Source organism: Pseudomassariella vexata (assembly GCF_002105095.1).
Source record: "Pseudomassariella vexata strain CBS 129021 chromosome Unknown BCR38scaffold_2, whole genome shotgun sequence".
NCBI classification, from domain to species: domain Eukaryota; kingdom Fungi; phylum Ascomycota; class Sordariomycetes; order Amphisphaeriales; family Pseudomassariaceae; genus Pseudomassariella; species Pseudomassariella vexata.
In genome coordinates, this window is record NW_024467957.1 from 81,513 (window position 1) to 101,882 (window position 20,370).

General features: G+C 52.9%; 6 protein-coding genes across 6 annotated transcripts; 3 read left to right on the forward strand and 3 right to left on the reverse strand.

The window, feature by feature from the left end:
• The first annotated feature begins 335 nt into the window (after nt 1-335).
• Nucleotides 336-2,500, forward strand: BCR38DRAFT_419265 (CDP-alcohol phosphatidyltransferase-domain-containing protein). Its single transcript, XM_040859298.1, has 5 exons — nt 336-863; nt 896-1,091; nt 1,353-1,687; nt 1,791-2,037; nt 2,096-2,500. The coding sequence occupies exons 1-5, from the start codon at nt 659-661 to the stop codon at nt 2,220-2,222; spliced, it is 1,110 nt and encodes a 369-aa protein (XP_040719434.1). The 5' UTR covers nt 336-658; the 3' UTR covers nt 2,223-2,500.
• Nucleotides 2,501-2,659: 159 nt separating this feature from the next.
• On the reverse strand, nt 2,660-7,939 carry BCR38DRAFT_463069 (glucose inhibited division protein A-domain-containing protein; the record flags this gene model as incomplete). The annotated part of the gene is made up of 5 exons (XM_040862630.1): nt 6,609-7,939; nt 5,986-6,552; nt 5,517-5,614; nt 3,581-5,463; nt 2,660-2,703 (listed from the first exon to the last, which is right to left on the reverse strand). The coding sequence occupies exons 1-5, from the start codon at nt 7,746-7,748 to the stop codon at nt 2,660-2,662; spliced, it is 3,732 nt and encodes a 1,243-aa protein (XP_040719435.1). The 5' UTR covers nt 7,749-7,939.
• Nucleotides 7,940-8,100: 161 nt separating this feature from the next.
• Nucleotides 8,101-10,041, forward strand: BCR38DRAFT_419272 (uncharacterized protein). The gene is made up of 2 exons (XM_040859299.1): nt 8,101-8,301; nt 8,373-10,041. Exons 1-2 carry the CDS (start codon nt 8,261-8,263, stop codon nt 9,640-9,642), a joined length of 1,311 nt encoding a protein of 436 aa, XP_040719436.1. The 5' UTR covers nt 8,101-8,260; the 3' UTR covers nt 9,643-10,041.
• Nucleotides 10,042-10,345: 304 nt separating this feature from the next.
• BCR38DRAFT_480674 (uncharacterized protein) lies at nt 10,346-10,970 on the reverse strand (the record flags this gene model as incomplete). Its single annotated transcript, XM_040863299.1, has 3 exons — nt 10,346-10,764; nt 10,837-10,878; nt 10,937-10,970. The coding sequence occupies 3 exons, from the start codon at nt 10,968-10,970 to the stop codon at nt 10,346-10,348; spliced, it is 495 nt and encodes a 164-aa protein (XP_040719437.1).
• A 1,210-nt stretch (nt 10,971-12,180) lies between these two features.
• Nucleotides 12,181-13,663, reverse strand: BCR38DRAFT_86447 (CaaX protease). The gene is made up of 4 exons (XM_040865703.1): nt 13,407-13,663; nt 13,306-13,349; nt 12,851-13,231; nt 12,181-12,788 (listed from the first exon to the last, which is right to left on the reverse strand). The coding sequence occupies exons 1-4, from the start codon at nt 13,453-13,455 to the stop codon at nt 12,315-12,317; spliced, it is 948 nt and encodes a 315-aa protein (XP_040719438.1). The 5' UTR covers nt 13,456-13,663; the 3' UTR covers nt 12,181-12,314.
• Nucleotides 13,664-15,861: 2,198 nt separating this feature from the next.
• On the forward strand, nt 15,862-18,707 carry BCR38DRAFT_480676 (uncharacterized protein; the record flags this gene model as incomplete). Its single annotated transcript, XM_040863300.1, has 2 exons — nt 15,862-17,978; nt 18,041-18,707. 2 exons carry the CDS (start codon nt 15,862-15,864, stop codon nt 18,705-18,707), a joined length of 2,784 nt encoding a protein of 927 aa, XP_040719439.1.
• Nucleotides 18,708-20,370: the final 1,663 nt, after the last annotated feature.

Below are 20,370 nucleotides of genomic sequence, written 5' to 3' on the forward strand. Positions count from 1 at the left end.
ATTGGTCATGCTGAGCGACTAGTCAAACTGCACACAGGTCCCGCAGGCATACATGCAATTCCACGCTGCCACTAATGGATAGTAATAATAGTCTATCTAATGAGAGGGCGACCGTGTGGGTGTCTGGGAATCTCGGTTGGAAGCTGGCCGACGATGGTAACGACACTAAGCGCGCGGAAGCCACCAGTCCGTCCGACGTTGTGCAGCTGTAAATGGCCAACCAACATTGAAAATAGTGTCGACTGCACCAAGCGCACTGTGGCGACTGGTTGGAGTTGCAGTTGCCCCGCTCGGAACCCACCACTCAGACACAAGTTTAGAGCACAAGTGTAGAACACAAGTTTAGAACACAACATAGACTTTTGACTACGGCCTTGCCTTTTCTCCTACGGGACACAAGCCAGCACTCCGCTCTGAGTCAATCTATCGGCTATCTGCCGTCTTCTGTCGATCTCGGGCCTGGAGGATTAGAAGCTTAAGCCGGTCGTGGCTGGGCCTGCCCCATCTGTCTTACGTCACTCGAATTGGAGATCCTGCCAGGTCTAGTGCCAGGTACGAAGTACTGCGGCTCTGCATTCGCTCACTTGCATTCAGCGATCCAATCTGCAACCTGCAATATCCGTCCGGGTAGCCGTTACAACACTATGCACCTACCATTATGACTTCCTGGGCATTATGCAGTGGCGCGAGGGCCTTCCGCAGCACCAACAACGGCGGCTTTCGTAGCCTCAGCCTTGGGCCTGGCCCTGGTCTCGGTGCTTCGTCTTGGGCTTTGATGCCAGTGTGGGGTAGGCCCTTGCATCTGACGCTGAGAAACCATAGGCAGCTTCATAATGAGGCCATGCCCGCGGGGGAGGGGGGGTGTCATGCCGGAGTGCGAACCGCCTGATGACAGTAACTGCTCATGATGGCATCAGTGCTACGTCGTCTACTACGGGCTTGCGGCATCCTTCCCCCGAATTACTAGGCACGCTTACGACTGGGAAGGTTCAGGGCAGACGGGCCTCCAGCTTGACTGACGGGGCGCCGAGCTCGCGCAGATGCTTTTCCTTCGGTGTTAGACGGCGGGATCGTGAGGGGAAGAGCAAAGAGTACGTTCGCCCCTGTTCCTTCCAAAGTCAAGATGGCACTTGCTCTCATCATCTTTGCCGCGTCATCCATGCTTGATCCCAATCACGATGGGGCGAAACCCACGCTGCACGGCGGCAACTTAACCTTGACCTCGTTGTCTTTCAAGACTCACACCCTCGTGGGTCTCGTCCATCTGGACATGACTTTGACGGTGAAGCCCTGACGCGGTTGCCAACTCACCAAAACTGCATCGAGAGACCTTGTAACTAACTCCCCACCAGCACACCACAAACCCTAGCAACTCGCGGCATTCGCAAGGTCCTGCCTACCAGCATCGCTGCCGTCACGCCGCGGGAGAACATCTACACGGTCCCGAACTTGCTGACCTTTAGTCGCCTCATCGCCGCGCCTTTCATCGGCTATGCCATCCTGCACGACGCCCATGCCTGGGCCCTGGGCCTCTTCGTCTACGCGGGCGTCTCGGACCTGCTCGATGGTTGGATCGCCCGCCGGTGGAAACTGCAGACCGTCGTGGGCAGTATTGTGGATCCCATGGCCGACAAGATCCTCATGACCATCTTGACGGTGTGTCTGGCCACCAACGGCGCTCTTCCGGGTACGTTCGTGTTTCTTCTTCCCCTCTACTTGCCAGATGGGGTTGCAAAATTCCGATTCAGGTACAGTGTAGTTCTGACTTTTGGGTTGTACCGCCCCTCCAGTCTGGCTGGCAGCAATCATCCTAGGCCGCGACGTCGGTCTGGCCATTTCCGCCATCTATTACCGCTGGATTTCACTCCCGCCCCCGAAGACCTTCAACCGATACTGGGACTTCTCGCTGCCTTCGGCTGAGGTTCGGCCTACGACTATCAGCAAGTATAACACGTTTCTGCAGCTGGCCCTTATGGGTGCGACGACGGTGGCGCCGCTGGTGGCGATTGACGTGGGCACGGCCTTGACGGGTTTGCAGTGAGCCGCTTTTCGGTCCTGAGTTCGTGTGACTGAGCAACGCTGACATGAAGGCTAGGTACGTCGTTGCCACTACGACGGTCTGGAGTGGTTTGAGTTATGTGTTTAGCAAGGATGCCGTCAAGATTCTATCGCAGAATAAGGATAAGAGCAAAGATGCGGATGAGTCCAAGAAGGAACCATAGTCATGTCCTTAACTTGAGGCGTGTTATCCCAAACGACGAGGGTGTGCATTCAGTTCGCTGAAGGTATCTACAGTCACCAGGGCGACTCGGAAGTTGATGTGTGTATACTAGAAAGCATTATACGCGACAAGCGAGAAACGGGACACATAAGGGGGGACCGAAATAGATATAGAAACGGCATCTAATGTATCATACCTTGTTTCGATGGATCACTATATTTTACACGCGTTAGTAGTAGCAGAGTTCGTGGCATGAACACATTTACTTATAAGACCCACGGATAACTCTCTTATTGACTCTGTATTGCCTTCTAGGTTACCTTCCCGCCAGGCTTTGGAGATGTCAATACAGACTCGACTCCTCTCTTTTTGTCTTGTTCATACTTGCTCCCGTTCTTGAAGTCTACGAACGGAAGGGAAAGTCTACGATATGAAGCATCAACAGAGAGGCAGACGGGTTCGCAACGGGCAAAACCCAGAGCCTGTTACTTGTTGTTAAGCCTCCCGCGTCCCCAGAAACAAACCTCTTGTCGAACCATTTATGTTCACTGTCTTTGGCTTCCGTTGGCGTTGGAAAGCAAATCCTGCGCCAAATGGCTACGATACGCAATATACCCGTCGATAAAGGCTTCAACGGCCGATACCCCACAGCCAGATTGTTCGTTTAACCTCCCGCCAACGCTTTCCCCTGATTTGAGCGTCTTCTCAAAACTTCTTTGGCTCCCGCTGGAAAGGCTGCGATGCAGATACAATACCTTACTTTAATACCTGTCGAGATGCCAGAGCCAGATTGTTTATCGCCCGCACGTACCTCTTCTGAACTGAACTGAACCTCTACTAGATTTTTGCCTCTCGTGGGAACGTCTGCGACATGCAAAAAGCAAATACCCGTCGAGAATAACACTAACAGCAGGTCAACCCAGGGCCAGATTTCGAACTTCTCGGTTTTCCCTCCCTAGGCAGAATTCTTGCGAAGTCTTGCTCGTTATGGGAAGCCTGCAACGTGGATGGATGTGCATGCCTACATAACTCTAACAACCACAACCCAAATGGCAGGTTCTGGCTTCGAAAACGTCGAGTCCTATTTTGGATTATCAATGTGCTTTGAGTGTGGCCCTCAGTCTTAGGTCCATTTCTTCTCTATATAAATAGAGGACTATACACACTGGTCCCCAACCAAGGCCTGTCTATTTACGCCCCGCCATGCTGTTTCGTTTATTGTAAATCAAGACATTACATACTATACAACCCAGCCAAACCAACCATCACCCCCTTTTCCATCTCACAAATCCCTCCCCCTAGCCTCCGCATCCAAAGTATCCACCTCCGCCCCCAACGGCGCCAATTGATCCCCCAAACCAGCCACCTCTTTAAACCTCTCCACGCGATTCACAAACGCCAACAACCTCACACAACCGGCCGGGGTCATCCCCTCAATCCGCCTCGCCTGCCCCAAGTTTTCGGGCCTCGTAGTTTTCAGAATAGTCCTCTCATGAAACGACAGCCCGAAAATAGAGTCATAGTCCAGATCAACGGGCAGTTGGAGGCCCTCGTCCTTGGTAAAGAGCTGCTGCTCCGCACGCTGCATCTCAACGTATGGCGCATAAACAGCCTCGATGCCGACGCGGGACTGTACGCGCGCCGAGTAGCGGTTCACCTCGGGGATGCGCTCAGCAAGGTCGGCCAGCTTTACGTTAGCGAGGCGGAGGATATCGAGGGCGGAGCGGTGCTTGGCGTCGTTGCGCGTCTTGAAGCCGGCCGTGATCCAGTGCGGGGAGGTGAGGGTGTAGTCTTTCAGTGTCGACGTCAGTTGGTCCATCTGCGTCTTCTCGTCCGTGTATGCGGTCCAGCGTTTATCGGAGATGACACCCCATTGCCGGCCCATCGCCGTTAGGCGCAGGTCAGCGTTGTCGGCGCGGTGGCTGATGCGGTACTCGCTACGGCTAGTAAACATACGGTAAGGCTCTGACACGCCCTTGGTGATAAGGTCGTCGATCATGATGCCGATGTAGCCGTCGGCGCGGGTTATGCTCACCGGTGGCAGGCCTTGTGCCGCGCGACCAGCGTTGATGCCGGCTACGATGCCTTGGCCGGCTGCTTCCTCGTAGCCTGTCGTGCCATTGATCTGGCCCGCGAGATACAAGCCTGAGATGGCCTTGGTCTGGAGAGTAGACTTGAGGCTGCGCGGATCCACGTAGTCATACTCGACGCCGTATCCTGGCTGGAGCATGGTGACATCTTCCAGACCGGGGATCGTGCGGAGAAGCTCCTCCTGGGCCTCAGCGGGCACGGTCATGGAGAGCCCATTGGGATAGATGACGTTGTTGTCGAAACCCTCGGGCTCGAGCCAGACTATATGCCGCGTCTTCTCGGGGAAACGGACGATCTTGGACTCGAGCGAAGGGCAGTAGCGAGGACCCTTGACCGACTCACGAATGTGTATGGTTTTATCCAGGTTAGCCCGTACGACATCGTGCGTCTTGTCGTTGGTATAAGTCGCCCAGCAGAGCAACTGGTCTTGGACCGAAACTTTCTCGTTAAGATAGCTGAAAGGGTTCGGAGGATCGTCACCACGTTGCTCTTCCAGTATCTTGTAGTTGATGCTCCTCTTGGCTAGACGCGGCGGCGTGCCTGTCTTCAACCTACCAAGTCGGAAGCCGGCTTCCTTGAGCGACTTGCTCAACCCAAACGTCGCAGCCTCGCCCATCCTGCCGGACGGGAACTTTTCCAACCCAATGTGAATCTCACCCCCGAGGAAAGTCCCGGTGGTAATGATAGTCTGGCCAGTGGGTATAATCTCCCCTGACTCCAGTTGCACGCCGGTAATCTTGTTCTTGGCCGCATTGTTCGGATCCGCGCTCTCACTAACCACGATATCCGACACTTTTCCAGGTATTATAGACAGGTTCGGGTACGCCTCGAGTTCCTCACGCATATACTTATTGTATAACGCACGATCGATTTGGGCCCGCGGGCCCCAGACGGCCGGACCTTTCCTGCGGTTGAGGACTTTGAACTGAACGCCGGCTTTGTCTATTATCCACCCGGCGAGACCATCTAGCGCGTCGATCTCGCGCAATATCGTGCCCTTGCCAATGCCGCCAAAACTCGGGTTGCAGGAACATACGCCCAGGTTGTCGAGCTTCGGTGTGATCAACGCGGTTCGTGCGCCCGAGCGCGCTGCTGCGGCGCATGCTTCGGTTCCGGCGTGCCCGCCTCCCACTACTACAACATCAAAAGGTCTGCCACGGGATTAGCAACGGAGAGACCTAGGCGTGTAGTGTTGATCGCAAACCTCGACTCGTTGGCGACTGTAGCGAAAGGTCTATGCCTTGCGCATGACCTTGGAGGACCTCGAGTGAGAGCCTTCGTGGGCCGGCACAAGCCCCTTGGCTGCCAGGCCTTTTTCATCTTGTCAAAGATGGATTTGGCACAATCACCTGTTTTCTGCCGCTCCGGGATGCGACAAACTCGGTTATTGAAGTCCAAAATTCTTCGATAAGCTTGCGATAAGAAACCCGCTGGGGCTAAAAGTGGCAGGCGGTCACGTCGATCATCATGCGCAGCACCGCTAGGCTACCAGGTTCCCATTCGCTGGAAAAGAGGTGCGAGTCGGCAGCTACTCCAGTAGAATAAAGACGAAATGGATATATCAAGTATTATTGGCCTTCTCATGCTTTTCTTGCTTTATACTACCTTCTGCCAATTTCCTTGCGTAGCCTGCCTGCTGCTGTCGTCGGTGGTGGCTCTGGCCAGCTCGAAACAGCATCGTCAACCTCTTCCAAGAATGTTGCCGCATTGTGAACTGCAGTACCTCCCAGGACCACCCTGATGCCCGGTGAAGATGCATTGATGCTAGCCACCATCTTTGACTCCTCATATGTTGCACCACCAATAATGAACACCACAATGTCTTGGGGTTTGTCCTTGGTGGTTCCTCCACCCTCGACGAAAGGATATTGCTGCTCCCGTAGCCTTCCCTTGATCATGTTCTGCAGCGTTGTCTCAAGATGTGGTGAATGCTGGGTGTAGACATTCTCCACACCTTTCAGGCCCTTGATAGCCCGGGCACCCGAGAAGATGCCTCCGGTTTCGAAAATGTCTGCGATACCTCCAGCTGCCTGTGACTGCTGTAGAGAGCCGTGGTACTGCAGCACTTTTGCGACCATATCCGCCCGTCGGGCCGATACACCTCCCGCTGCCGAGAGAAGACCTACTAGCATCGGCAATGACTTGGACGGGTGTTTTTCATAGCGCAAAGCATATAGCACCACTAGGCCAACCTTGCTGTCCGCCGACACTGAAGGATTCTGTATTAACTTCTGGACATTCTGTTTCAGAGTTAGCAAGGGTCGAGTGTGCAGAAAGCAACATGGGCAACACCGACCTTCAGATCCTGGGCGTGGTTGTCGTTGCACGCTAAACTCTGCTCAACCTCGCTGACTTCCAGCAGGTTCTCGGCGCCAACCCTTCGGCTGAGTTCAGAGACCAGGGTGACATGCTTGCTAACGTTGCCGGAGAGTTTGCGGAACTCGGGGTATTCTTCGATGAACCTTTTCATGTCGGTAATGGACTCAATGTTGGCGTTGTTTTTCGTTTTCGACTGATATTGCTCCACGTAATCTTTGATGTTGCCACCCAGATCACCGAAGTTGAGATACATGTTGTTCTTGAAGAAGGGGTCCTGGTCTTGCGATAGGACAATCTCCTTGAGCTCTGGCCGGATATCAGGGACGTCGCTCAGGTCCACGCGTCCATTGTTGATCCCGAGGAGATGATGCACCATGGCCTGGTACGTCCACTGGTTCAGGAGTGGCGTGGCAGGGTCTTCTCTTCGGTCCACAATGAGGAGGATTGGCTGCGTATCAACTTTACGGAAGTTGAATAGCTGCTCTTCTTGGGTCATGTGGTATCGCAGTTCGGTGGCCAACTTCTTGGCTAGGAAGCTGTTTTTCTCATACCTGATCAGGGGCTTCTTCTTGAGCGCTAGTAGCACCGCCATCAATCCTTCTGTCGTCCTTTGTAACGAGTCCACGTGCCACATATCTGGACCGCCGCTCCATATCCGTTGCTGGGGTAGTGTCAGGTTGAGAGAGAACAGATCCGGATTGATGACAATGAAGTCGGCAAAGTGTTCCTGGACCGACTTGACCACCTCATGATCATCGGCCTCTGCCAGCCTTTCTAGAGATGACTTCTTCACCACGTTACTGAAGTAGATTTGGTACTCGCCATACTTGGGGTCCCGCAGCTCATCAATAAGGAATTGGATGGAGTCTGAAGATGGTCGAACAAAACATATACATCGGAGATGCCGCATTTTCTCTCGGTTTTGATTGTCCAAGCGATCGATAAGATAGACTTCGTGATTCAAGAGGGACGACTGGTTAACGGCAGTTGAAACAATTGGCACAGTGTCTTTGTCCAACATGAGTATCTTCATCTTGGCAGATGGCGTCCCTGTCATGCTGTCTCCGGCCGATATCATCTTGGAGATGTAGCCGGAGACGGCCTGAACGACATCCATCTTGGCAGGCACTCGAAGCAACCAATATCCTAGGGTCAGGTGGGTAATTATTGGTCCATGCCCAGAAATGTCAGTGGGATAATGGAGTTGCCTTGCGTAAGCAAAAGGATGACAAGGCTTTGATTTTGCTGTGTTGCGACTTGTTTTTATGCAAGCGGCCGTGTGAGTGAGGACGGAATAGTGAGTGCAAGATGCAGCTGACGTTGCGGCTCTGGAGCTCTGGATCATCAACCCCGGAATAGCAACACTGGCCCGTGCCCATTCCGCCAGGGATAAGGTCGCGGGTACCTTTTTTAGGGACGTGTCTTCGTTCACCAGGGAGGTAGCGCTACTCTGCATAGTGATTAGATAAAGAAATAATTATGAGGTCAGACTTCGATTGAGCTTTGAGCTATCACATCAATGTCAACCTCGATATCCGAGTTTCGAACTTGGCATTCACGCTTCATGGACAGAGGTGACGGAACCTGACCATCGCCACGAGCTTCAATGCCGACTGTCTATTCTTCGCCATGGCTGCCACAGACATGTGTTTGGCGAAGCCCGAACCAACGTGAGAAGGCCCAAATCCCTGCCAATGTCACCCAACTTCCCTCCTCCAGTCAGTCGCTGAACTCTCGAAAGATTATCCTTCACTCAGGGTTTTATAGTCGGCCAGATCTCCATCGTCCTGCTTATAGCTGCATTCATCAAATTCTTCATTTTCGGCGATCGCCCTTCTGCTGAAATAACGGCTTCGCTACGAGCAACGGAACGCCAATCCAACACCCTCGCGCACAAACAATCTCTCCTCACCTTGCGGACCGACAACCCCCGACAAGCACATCCCACTCTGAATAAGAAGAAGTCAAGCATACTAAGGAATCCGCCCTCCCTTACCATCGGCTCGATCCTCAATAAAACCTACTACAATGTCGACAGCCATCAGCCCGAGTCCCTCGACTGGTTCAATGTCCTCATTGCGCAGACCATTGCACAGTTTCGCAGTGATGCTCAACACGACGATGCCATCCTCACCTCGCTTATGAAGGCATTAAATGGCACAAGCCGCCCCGATTTCTTAGACGAGATCAAAGTCACGGAATTGACACTGGGCGAGGATTTCCCAATTCTGAGCAACTGCCGCATTATCCCGGTGGACGAAGATGGCCTGAGCCTTGACTTTGGTGATAATGGCGGAAAGCGGTTTGACCCTAATAGCCCTAGGGCCACGCGGGAAGGAGCTCGGTTGCAGGCACGCATGGATGTTGACCTGAGTGACATGATCACATTGGCACTCGAAACCAAGATGCTTATGAACTATCCTAAGCGACTTACGGCTGTTCTACCCGTTGCCCTGGCAGTCAGTGTGGTCCGTTTCAGTGGGACTTTGTGTATCTCGTTCATCCCGAGCAACCCCTCGCAGTCAACGCCTACAATGATGGCATTCAACTTCTTGGACGACTACAGATTAGACTTATCCATTCGCAGCCTAGTCGGGAGCCGGTCTCGTCTTCAAGATGTCCCCAAAATTGCGCAGCTTGTCGAATCGAGACTGCACAAATGGTTCGATGATCGGTGTGTTGAGCCGAGATTCCAAGAGATTGCGCTCCCAAGCCTATGGCCGCGCAAGAAGAATACTAGAGGGGGAGACGATGGGCTGGAGAGTACGATGGCAAGCGTAAGCAAAGGGAAAGGGCGTGACGCATCCAGAGACACCCGGGATCCCAAAGAAGAGGCGCGGAAAGAGGTTGAACCCGAGCTGGGAGTTGGTTCAGAAAGAAATCCAGAGACGGGAAGTCTCCGATATAGGAGATCCAGGCTGGATAGCATTGGTCAGTTGAGCATGCCGGGTGCCATGCCGGGTGCCATGCCGGGGTCCATGCCCAGTAATGCGGTTGATATGGAGACTTGAAGCACTGGGAACAGGACACGATACAATCTCAGGACACATGCACGGGTCATCAACACGACAGCTTGTGGGTACATCGAATCCGGCCTCCGCGCCTCGATGGTAACCACGTGGAGATTCCCAACTACGTTCAGCTTATCTTCTTAGCATTAGGTCTGCTGTCATCTGACGAGACCGGGAAGCACCATCTATAGCAACTTTATCTGGTAAGACCACTCAACCAGAATTAGAAGATGACTCCGGAGGTATGGCCAGGAAAGCTCTGAAGCTCACAGGATAGGATGGCGCGTTCTCCAAAGAGCCACTGGCTACTCGGTCCAATGGAACCCTAGCATATGCAATACATAATCCATCGATATATACACCAGTTCAAAGTATAGCACCTAGACTGTAAGCATCATCTCACTAACTGTGTCCATGGACTTCCGATGACCACCGGCGCCTGTGCAACGAATCGTTGCGCTTGCTCCTCGGACAGTCCAGCTGCCAGCAGCGTTTTTGCCGCAACGCTAGAGATCCTATTTTCCATGTTCTTCTAGTTCAACCGCCCAATAAACTTGTACTTGGGATCTGTCGGCCAGAAATCCATGAGGATCGACTTGCCCGTTTCGTTGACGTTCACAAAACCGGCCTCGGTCAGCCACTGCACGTACGACTAGGGCTTATCCATATCCCGCCCGAGAGCGCTGAAACCCTGGCGTACATACTACGTCCATCTTTGAATAGCCATTCCTTCGAATGATTGATCGTCGCCGTAGAGATGAAGAACCAGGTCTTGAAGCTCAATCCACCCGCCTTCGTTCATGTTGAAGGCGTGGCGCATTACCGTTCGTACGTCTTCGAAACACTTCACCACGGCGCACAGGTGCACGTAGTCGAACTTGACGGGAAAGATCCAGGGGTCCTCCGAGTCTTCGCCGGCAAACTGGCAATTAGGAGACTGGTTGGAGGGCTGGATGCGGCTGGGATCCGTGCCGATGACGGTACAGTCTGGATTCTGCCCCGCGAGGTCCAGAGCCCAGATGCCGGTCCAGGCGGCTACGTCCAAGACGTACTTTAGCTTCCCTACCGTCGCGACCACGAAATACCCGCCCAGAAGCAGCCGGAATACCCCCTGCTGCGGGTCTGGTGTCTATGTACGTAAGCATCTAGTCAGTCATGGTCAAGTACGGCCGTCATATTGAAATTCCCGCTGACCTAGGCGATTCTGCTCCTCGCTAGTCGTTGGGCAAAAGAACACTGGCTCATTGTTAGCATAGCAGGTTCAGTAGGTGTAGAAAACAACAAAGTCACGTACTTCCTTGCTTATACCCATGAAACGTTATTCCCATTCTTCTGTGACGGCGTCCAGATCTGTGATGGTTTTGCCGCTGCAGTATTCATGGTCAATGACTGCCAACTCCATATCCCATCAGGTGCTCTATCTTAGTACTTCATGCCTCAATAAACTAAATAAGGTATTTGCCGGATACATTGCCGGGTGGGAGAAGGCATGAACATGGCTCTTGCCAGTTCCCGATTGAGTAAGTCGACCGAAATAGAGACGTAAGCTGTTCAGCGTCATTTGAGTAAACACCTAATACAGTCGTGAGACTATATGCCCTCGAGTCTCTTAAGACTGCGACCAGGTTGTAATCGAATGTTGTAGCCGTAGCTCGGCAAAACACTCACTGATAAGACACTTTCTGCAAGTAAGCATATTGCTTTCTGGCCATATAAAAATGAGCAAGGGAAGTGATGGAATGAGATGATGTAGGACTTGTTGAATGCCGGTATCAACAACAGCCCAACACTGAAGACACGTTATTGTCTTTCTCGGCCATGTATACATACAAATGTGGTACGCAATGAAGCATGTCCTACGATAGAGATAGACACTGTTGCAACGAAGCGATGGCGCTAGAATTGCATCATCACTGCCCTCAATGGATATAGCTCGTCGGCCTCATGGCAGAGACAGTTATTTGATTGGCATATATCAACGAGAAAACCAGTCACATCTTTGCCATTCCTCAAGCACGCGGATTGACATGCTACATACGGATTGGACCGTTGCCGCAACCGGTTACATCTGCATATTGCCATACTTATTGTTCGTACAGCTAGCTTATCAAAGTCATCATATGGGAAGGGTGCGACGCCAATTACAAGGACCATGATTTGGAAATTGCACGTCTAGTTAAAGTCTCGGCCAAAGATTCCGAAGAGTCAACTGTATTATCTCAAACATTTCAAGATGAATCCCTCATGACGGCCCCAACGTTCGATATCGAGGCCTCTCTGGCGTGAAACTTGAAGACGAGACGGGAGTGTTTAGAATTTTGCTGAGGTGATGCAGATATCTGCTCGACGTTGTGTGCTTAGTTACGAAGTCAGCATCTTGAGTATCTATAGCCACCTTTGTCATCCGCCACCCCTCGACTCTGATTTGCTCATCAGAGACTACAAACAGGCCTATGGCTCTGAAGGTTGTTGACAACGCCCCCAGGTATCTGTCGCCATGGGAACATGCAAACCATCGCTGTCCGTAGACATAAACAACTGAGCAAACAATTGAGACAAGCCGAGAGTTATCGTGTTGCTATTTGGATTAGACATTATGTTTGTTGATACAGATGTTCAGATATATATCCTGAACGCTCGGTGAGAATGCAATACACAGAAGTACACTGCAATCAAACCTTAACGGGAACCAACTGATTAGCGCTTTCTGTCAGCACGCCAAGATTCTTCCACCACAGACCTGCTCCTACGACAAGCAGCACGTAGTAAACAACAGTCCAAGCGACCGAAGACCTAGCACCATAGCTTGCGCCGGAGGGCTCCACTCGGCCCCAGAATCGCGGGAACCCCATGCAATTGCAGAAGGCGTGCACGACGAAGATGGCCAGCAGACTGCCCGTCCGCAAAAACAGGAAGGTTGCATATGCACCAAAGAGCGACGTGTAGGTCAGCTGGAACAGCGAGCGTAACAAGGCGGCCGAAACGGGAACCTGCGGCTGGGAGAGCCTGAATTCGTAGAAATGGTGCAGATGAGCAAGGCCGAATATGAGGGGCGACATGAAGATCGTCTTGGTCACGGAGGTCTGGGCCAGCAACATTAGAGGCACGGCGGCGGAGCGAAAGAGAACCTCCTCTGTGAAAGGGCCCTACGGTTGCATATCAGCCGGAATTATCCAGAACCATACATACCGAAGCATGAAGGACTTACAGCAACAATGTTACGCCATGTGGTCCATTCGTTGAACAGGTCAGAAATGGGCTGGAAAGTAATCAAGTCACGCCAAGCTTCGTGGACCACAATGGTCTCGTACAGCGGGCCGACAAACAGCACGGCCGTCAGAAGGAGCGACTTGGCTGTCTCGAACAGGCCGGAGGGCCAGTAGCCCATGGAGTGAAGGGCGTCTGTGTTAGAGGCGTTTCCATTGGATGTTAGGATGACAAAAGTCGAGACGGAACATATGACGCAGGTCAGAGTGACGGAGGTAATGCGGGCCCGGATGACGGACGGGGCATCCCGGGACAGAGACCTGGATGGCCGCGTGATGGCCGACAGGTAGAAGGGTAAGACATACACCAGCGTGTAGATGACCTGCGACTAGTCAGAAAGCTGGGCAAACTGGGTGTGTCTCGGGGGCCTTGAAACGGCCGGACGGGGTGGCTCACAAGCAAGACCGCGGCGGTCCCGGCGGTGATTGGTGGTGGTTTGGCTGTTCGCAGTCAGAATATCAAAACAAAAATAAAGAAGCACGGTTATTGGGACTTGCGTTCTTCGTGGGGCAAGTAACGGGACAGGAAGCTCTGGATGGACGGCATCGTGGATAACGGCTATGCAGGCTGCGATGATGCCAATTTCTAGTAAACAGTCCGTGGGGCCGGGTCTGTGTATGTTGACACGCAATTTGAAGTTATGTATCTGATATCGGTATTGGAGAGGTGGATGGGCAATTCCAGGGAACAGGGCAAGTCCAGGAACGTCTGGGCGATCCCGACAGATTCGGCGAACGCGTGGAGAACAATCTAGGTTAGGTCGTACCGACGATCGCACTCACTGGTAGAGCCGCCCAGAAGCGCACAGATTGCAGTATCCCGGTTCGCTCGGAAGAAACAACGTGGCCCGAACGACTGGGACAGTGTCGTTACTGCTCCTACCTCAGACGATGGAATATCTGGAGTCGAGGAAGCAGGATCAGAAACAGCAGACCGAATAGCGGACCTGATGCGGCTACAGGGCTAGCTGCGCCTCACTAAGCGCGGGCGCTCCAAAGGTTTCACCGACCACGACAAAACAGACGATGTAGGAGGACCGACTCGTGCGCGGTAAATGTGTGAGAGAGAAGCAACGGGCAAGTTCGAGCCGGGACCACGTATGGTGTGACGCCGCTCACGATCAAATCGATTTGCTTCCTTCGTGGCCATTCCCAAACTTCTAAAGTTGGGAGACCTGCGGCAAACTAGTGGAATCTGGCGGCAGGGGTGAGCAAGTAGGAACGGACGAACTCTAATGCATCCGCCGCCGAGTCAACGAACCAATTCTAGAATTCCAGCATGTCTGCAGATACCGAGGCAGGCTTTCTGGCTCGAGTGGAATATTTAGCTCTCAAAGTTTCTTTTACTCAGCCTGCGTGGATTGACTTTGTTCGTCCATTTGCATACCATGGTGCGCGAAATTTACGCGTCCAGCGAATGCGCCGGCGTCTAGAGCTGTAATTGGTAGAATCGTCAGCGTGCCTATCGAACGGCAAGCTCCTGCTGTGCACTGCTGTGCAGCCCAATTCGTGTGGCTCCCCTGCTCCGTCAATCCCGACTGGGACATCGCGCTTCTCTCTTGATTATCATGGACCCCTTCGACGCATATCCACACCGCCTCTGATGAGCGAGTCTTGTGTTCTTTAGGGGTCGAACAAACGCTATGCCACCTAATGGTCCAGCACCCCCTTTGAAACGTCGCCATGGCAATGACACCAAAATTTGCCAACTAGGAACAATCCAGGAAACAAGCTCTGCACTTGTTCATCAAGTGGCGCCTTGTGAGACGACAGAATATAGCGACGGACATTGGAGTCGAATGGCTTCGGCTGGCTTGAACTATGACCCAACGCTTGTGGTACCTTATTCTCCTAGTTGTAAATGCCCGCGCTTCGCGATCACTCTTCTGCCTGTTGTTTCTCTCATTTTATCGTAGAGTAGCCATGCAGGAGACCTGCAGCCCCCAACGTCGCTCCAGTGGATTCGTCTCCCCAAACAGGTCACCTAACAACGCACAGTGGGCCTTATCGAGCGTCTAATGCAGCCGCGTCCTCTGCAATTCTTGGTAAAGCCATAGAATCGGTGACAAGTTGGCAGTCCAATTTCACAATCCCAAGCACTCCGTACGGTTGTACTTAAGTGACAACCCCTGTAACATTGGCGTCTGCTTCCATCTTCTCTGCGTCAGGTCTCTGAGTTCCTTGTCGACCGCGTAGTATTCTCTCGTTGGGCCCGCTGGAAACGTCCTTGCACTACGCTAGGTTGCAGAGCTAGACACCCGCCATTTCTCCGGCTGCCAGCCAATCGATCACGATAATTGCATGGGTTGTTATTGAAGAAGTGGTAGCTTCCCTCCCATCTCCTGACCTCGTTTTTGCCACTGTTTTCTTCCCTTCGAAATCTCCGCCCACTCGTTTGCGCGCGGTTGTGTGGTTGCTGTTTAGCATTGAGGCTACCGGCTGCTTCCATCCAACACACTCACTTACGCCTTTCTTATTGCGACAAAGCTTCTATATTTTTTTTCATGCTTATCTGACCACACACACTCATTCGCTTGTCGCTCGCTCCTACAGCTATACTACTTCATCAATTGGATTCCCAGGCCCATCTTTCTATCCTGCTTCCCTTCTTGCCTCTCTTTTGCTTCCTTTTCTCCATCTTATTACTCATCACTCACTACGGCCTTTGCCAATTCTGTCAACAGCTCCCAACCCGGCTGCCCCGAACCGTCCATTGTCTCAAGAGCAACCTAGACGGCCACATGGGACGGACGCGCTGAGGAGAAGGCGCCCTCGAATAGGACAGCACGCGATTCATGCCTCATAACATCGAATTGTCGGCGCATTTGCATTCGTATGAAACGATATGGAATCGCAATCATAATAATCACATAGTCTCTGGCTGTCAAACCAAAGCAGTGCTGCGATTCACGCAGCAAGTCACCGAAGTTCCGGGCCGGGCCCACGGCAGAGGATGTCCTCCCCGGCATCTTCTTCGTCATCCCGTTCACCGCGCAGGCGCCCTCTGCGCGAGAGGTCCAATTCTCAACAAAACACGCTGGCTAGTGGTATTCGTCTCGTCCCATATTCTCCCCCCCGGCCCGAGACAACCAGCAGTGCATCGGAGACGGAATCCTCCCGTCAGGACGAGGGCGACCATGACGCCACACATAATTCCAGTCCGACGGCACGGAGAAAAAGATCGTCGGAAAAAGAGGCTTATCTTGCTACGAGCCCAGCTTCCGCATTGTCCTCGCCCTCGTCTTCCACGTCCACTTTGGTAAGGGCCAAGGGGAGAAGCGTTTCAGGCACGAAACTCGGTTCGGGCTCGACTGGTGCAGGGCCATCCACCCCTCCCCCTGCACTTCGCAGAGGCTCGTATGGAGGCAATGTCAGCGTCGTTAATGCACCGTCTCGTCATGACCGCCCCCTAGCCTCCCCGTCCAGGAGGAGTCCCCGGCCAAGAGTGGACAAAATCATCTCCGTCAATTCTGACAAGACCTTCTCTATTGTACTGAAGCCCACACGTGCACCTGACGGGACGGCAGCCGACCAGGATCGCAGCTCGAACACCCCCTCTCAGTCTAACTATTCGACGACTAGCTCGCATGAAGGAATCTCGTTTGATGCACCACAACACGATCGGGATTTCGAACCCAGTTCTCCACCCACTTCCGTCGCCGAGCGTAGTGTCTCGCCTTACTCACCTGCTTCAACGCCAGTGCCCGAGGAACACAACAGCAGCGACTCGCCTTGGAACTATTGCATGGTCGGTGGCCTGCGTAAGGTCCCAACTGTACCCGCCGCACACCAAACAGGCAAGGACAAAGAAGTAGCTCCTCTGTCCATTAGTCTGCCACCAGTGGCAGAAGACCCGTCATCGCAAGCCCAATCTTCTCCGCTGGCTGCGAAGCCGTCATTTAACTCTGAGAGCTCTGAGCAGACAAATACGACCATAGAGGAGACGACCAACTACAAAGTGCTAGGGCGCAGTTCCCCACCGTGCCACTCAGACTCGGACAGCGTCGAGGCAACACCATCTAGCCATTCCAACTACCAATTGCTCGGGGAATCCTCTCCCGTGCATCCTTTCGTCTCATCTCCCCTGCGGGAATTATCGAACACTGATACACCAGGGAGCAAGAACTTCATCGTCCACAACTACCCGTCCTTATCGTCCTTCGATACTGACTCGAGAAGCCCACGTCCTAAATACTCCGACGACAGTCTCGCTCTCCCAGGAGAGCAAGACTCACTACTGCAGGAGCAACCGTCGGAAGAGAGTTCAGGTGTACGGGGCAAATACTCGCAGGAGAGCTTAGTTGTACCGCCACTAAAACCACGCAAGAGGTCGTCGTCGGAAAAGTTTGGATACTACAAACAGAGGTCACGAGAATCTCTACGGGGACGTGCTAGCTCGTTCTCGTCCATCTCTAGCATTATTAACCAGGACGTCACCTCAACCTACCTGGCCAGTACCCCTAATCTCGTTCGCCTGGGCAGCACCCCTTCGACTACGTCACTGAATCAGCCTTCATGGGCGAGACCGTCCAGCGCCGTCCCTTCACGGTTACGCATGGAACCGGAGCCGCATGTATGGAGCTCACAATTGTCGACAGTCATGTCTGAATACGAGGGCAGCGAGCGAGACTCGCGAGCTCTGTCACTAACGGAATCCCACTCGCTGCCCTCGCGCCAGGATTCCCGTAGCATGAGTGGTCTCAGTATGACTGGCGGCCGTACGAGCAGACACAGTCGACACATTTTGAGTATATCCTCTTCGGTAGCCCCGGCAGAGGAGGTCTCTCTACCGCGGTCACAGCCCGGAAGTGACTCGTTAGACCGGCCCGGTCCGTCTTTCGCACGAAGCCCGCGGGAGCTTCCCTCCCCGCCGATTCGCATGGTCCGCGACGTCGACGAAGACGGCGACGGTCTGGCTGATCTTCACGACATCCAAGAGCTGAACCATAAATCCTCACGTCCCCGTATGTCGCCACGCCTCGCCAGCAAGTCTTCGGATAGAAGCATTCGTTCTTCGGCAAGCTCCCGAATCGGAAGCATATCAATTTCGTCCCTTCCGGCATGGGCACGGTAAGTTCTTCAAGCTGACGGGACAATAACCCCAATACCAACCAATACTGACGCGTGTTCAGCGTATATTATGGGAGTGGTGAGAAACGATTAGCAGTGCCATCCGTCATGTCCTACTCCGACGACAGCCGGCCCGGGAGCTCGTGGGTTGGCAGCGCATCGCCCTCCAACGAAAACTTGCCGATATTCAGTCCCCGCAGGCGTCCGAGGGAAATGCATCCGAATGGAGATAGACCCGACTCGATGGAGATCACACCCGTGAGCATGGGTAACTTCCGGCGCGGGGTGCGGAAGATGACGTCCAGTATCTGGTCGCCCCATCTCGATCACGATCGACGAGCAAGCCGCTACAGCATGTGGCAGCCGCCCTCTATGACATGGTCAGCAGAGGGCGGGCTTGGGCGACGCAACATCCAAGTCGTCTTGTTCGCTTTAGGATTTATATTCCCATTCGCATGGATGATCGCCGCCTTCTTGCCGCTACCCCCGGCGCCACAATTCGACATGATGGAACGGGACCACAGCACCACCATGTTTGGCATTCCCGAGGAGCCGGAGCCATTTCAGAGACGTGTGGAGCGGGGTGACGACACGCGGTACCAGAGTGCTCTCTGGTGGCGGAGGCTGAACCGGTTCATGTCCTTCGTCGGCTTGCTCATTATCGGAGCCATTGTTGCGCTGGCTGTCATTGGGGTTCGCCAGAAGTGGATGCAAACCATGCGAGGATGAGTTTCCTACGGCCTTTCCTGCCAACCAATCTCCAGTTACGCAATCACACGCACAGCCGACCGGGCTTTTTCTTGGTTATCGAATCACGACGAATTACGAGCCACGCGAGCGGCCTTCTCTACGTATAGAATCTACGGGACGACCCTGGCTTCAGGTTACATATACGCAATACGCCTGTCTTGGCGTGCAGGAAGGCACACGGAAATGACTTTCCGATCTCTACAATTTATCTCTATAAAACTCATCACTATTACGCTTTCTCAGCATCTACAGCACCGAGCAGTCGCCAAAATGCATATGCCTATTTCAACCTTGTATTCTATTTTTGCCTTACATCCTTTTATTGCATTACACCACGACGCATTGCTTCTCAGCCAGCGGGCGGCATTGTCCCGCTTTGTATATTATAACCGAACTCTGATTCGTCATTTTCACGACGGATACATTTCGCGGGGAGTTTCACGGAACATCCCCGCCCACGAACGATACCCTTGCTATTCGCCCATTTTTGGCGATGTTTAGAGCAAATAGGGGAGTTTTGAGGAGTCTTTAGAGAGGAAACCAACCGAGCCAGCAAGTCTATGAAGATGGAACAACCACAAACCTTTTTATCGAATATCTAATGATGAATAAGTCGCTAGACGCGGGAGGAGGAAGGATGGAGCCCCGACTGTCCACGAGGAAAAGATACTTGGGTAGGTCTCCAAGGTGGAAGTGACGGTATAACGTGGGAGAGGCAAAGATGAGATGTCATTCCGAGATTTTTACTGTGTAATTCAATCAGGGAACTGGCCGGCCCTGACTACCTTAGGAGAAGGGCTGGGCCATAAGCACAAAAGCCATCGACCTTGCGAAGCTGGACAAGACGGCTTCAGACTGGGTGACAGACGGCTTGCGGGACGCCGATATGAATTGATGAAGAACTTCCTCGAATGATTCCAGCTCGTCTTCGTTGATTGTGAATGCGCAAAAGTCTCGAAGAGTTTGTCTATTCGTGGTAGAAGAGGGTCATGGCCAATGGTTCGAAGCCGTCTAACACGGCATTCGTGCGGGGGTTACTGCGAGGTCCACTTCATGATTCAACAGGTATTCATTTCCGTATCACAGAACGCTCCACCATCCTTTGAGAAACGGGGAGTTAATAGGCTTTCATTACATGACTCCTGCAGGCCCGGCTCAGTCGGCCTTTTCACCTAGAGCTATCATCATCCTTGGTAATCAGTATGTAGTAAGCAGGCTCTCCCCGTTCTGCCCAAGCAGCGTTTACGAACTCTGGTCGAGCATTTCCTAGAATAGAGCCTGCCTGCTCTAGTACTTACCTGGGTGAAATTTCTCTGGCACCCAAGCAAAACAGTCTGTGGTAGTTCAGTGGGGAGAGCTGGTGTTCTTAGTACTTCTGAGAATAATCTCAATACTAAATTGGTGGATAGATGCCACTTCGTCATCATCTGCCTTTGCAGTATCATTGAATTTGACCAAAAATTGGTTGTATTGTGCCGACTTCCCGATGCTCCCGTGACCTACTAATATGATATCCGACCCAAATTGTCAATCACTCACAAAGCAATAACAAATATGAATCCCACTACCATACGCCCTAAACCATCTCTACCACGCATATGCTAGTTGTGAGCACTTGAATCCCCCGCTTCCACCCCTTTCC

Excerpts from the sequence above, each read along its gene's own strand:
- BCR38DRAFT_419265 (XM_040859298.1), top strand. The coding sequence starts at position 659 with ATGACTTCCTGGGCATTATGCAGTGGCGCGAGGGCCTTCCGCAGCACC. Across the intron at positions 864-895 it reads GCCCGCGGGGGAGGGGGGGT|TAACTGCTCATGATGGCATC; the intron begins GTCATGCCGGAG and ends GCCTGATGACAG. Across the intron at positions 2,038-2,095 it reads ACGGCCTTGACGGGTTTGCA|GTACGTCGTTGCCACTACGA; the intron begins GTGAGCCGCTTT and ends CATGAAGGCTAG.
- BCR38DRAFT_86447 (XM_040865703.1), bottom strand. The coding sequence starts at position 13,455 with ATGCCGTCCATCCAGAGCTTCCTGTCCCGTTACTTGCCCCACGAAGAA. Across the intron at positions 13,350-13,406 it reads TTACTTGCCCCACGAAGAAC|CCAAACCACCACCAATCACC; the intron begins GCAAGTCCCAAT and ends GACTGCGAACAG. Across the intron at positions 12,789-12,850 it reads CATGGCGTAACATTGTTGCT|GGCCCTTTCACAGAGGAGGT; the intron begins GTAAGTCCTTCA and ends ATGCAACCGTAG.
- BCR38DRAFT_419272 (XM_040859299.1), top strand. The coding sequence starts at position 8,261 with ATGGCTGCCACAGACATGTGTTTGGCGAAGCCCGAACCAAC. Across the intron at positions 8,302-8,372 it reads TTGGCGAAGCCCGAACCAAC|ATTATCCTTCACTCAGGGTT; the intron begins GTGAGAAGGCCC and ends AACTCTCGAAAG.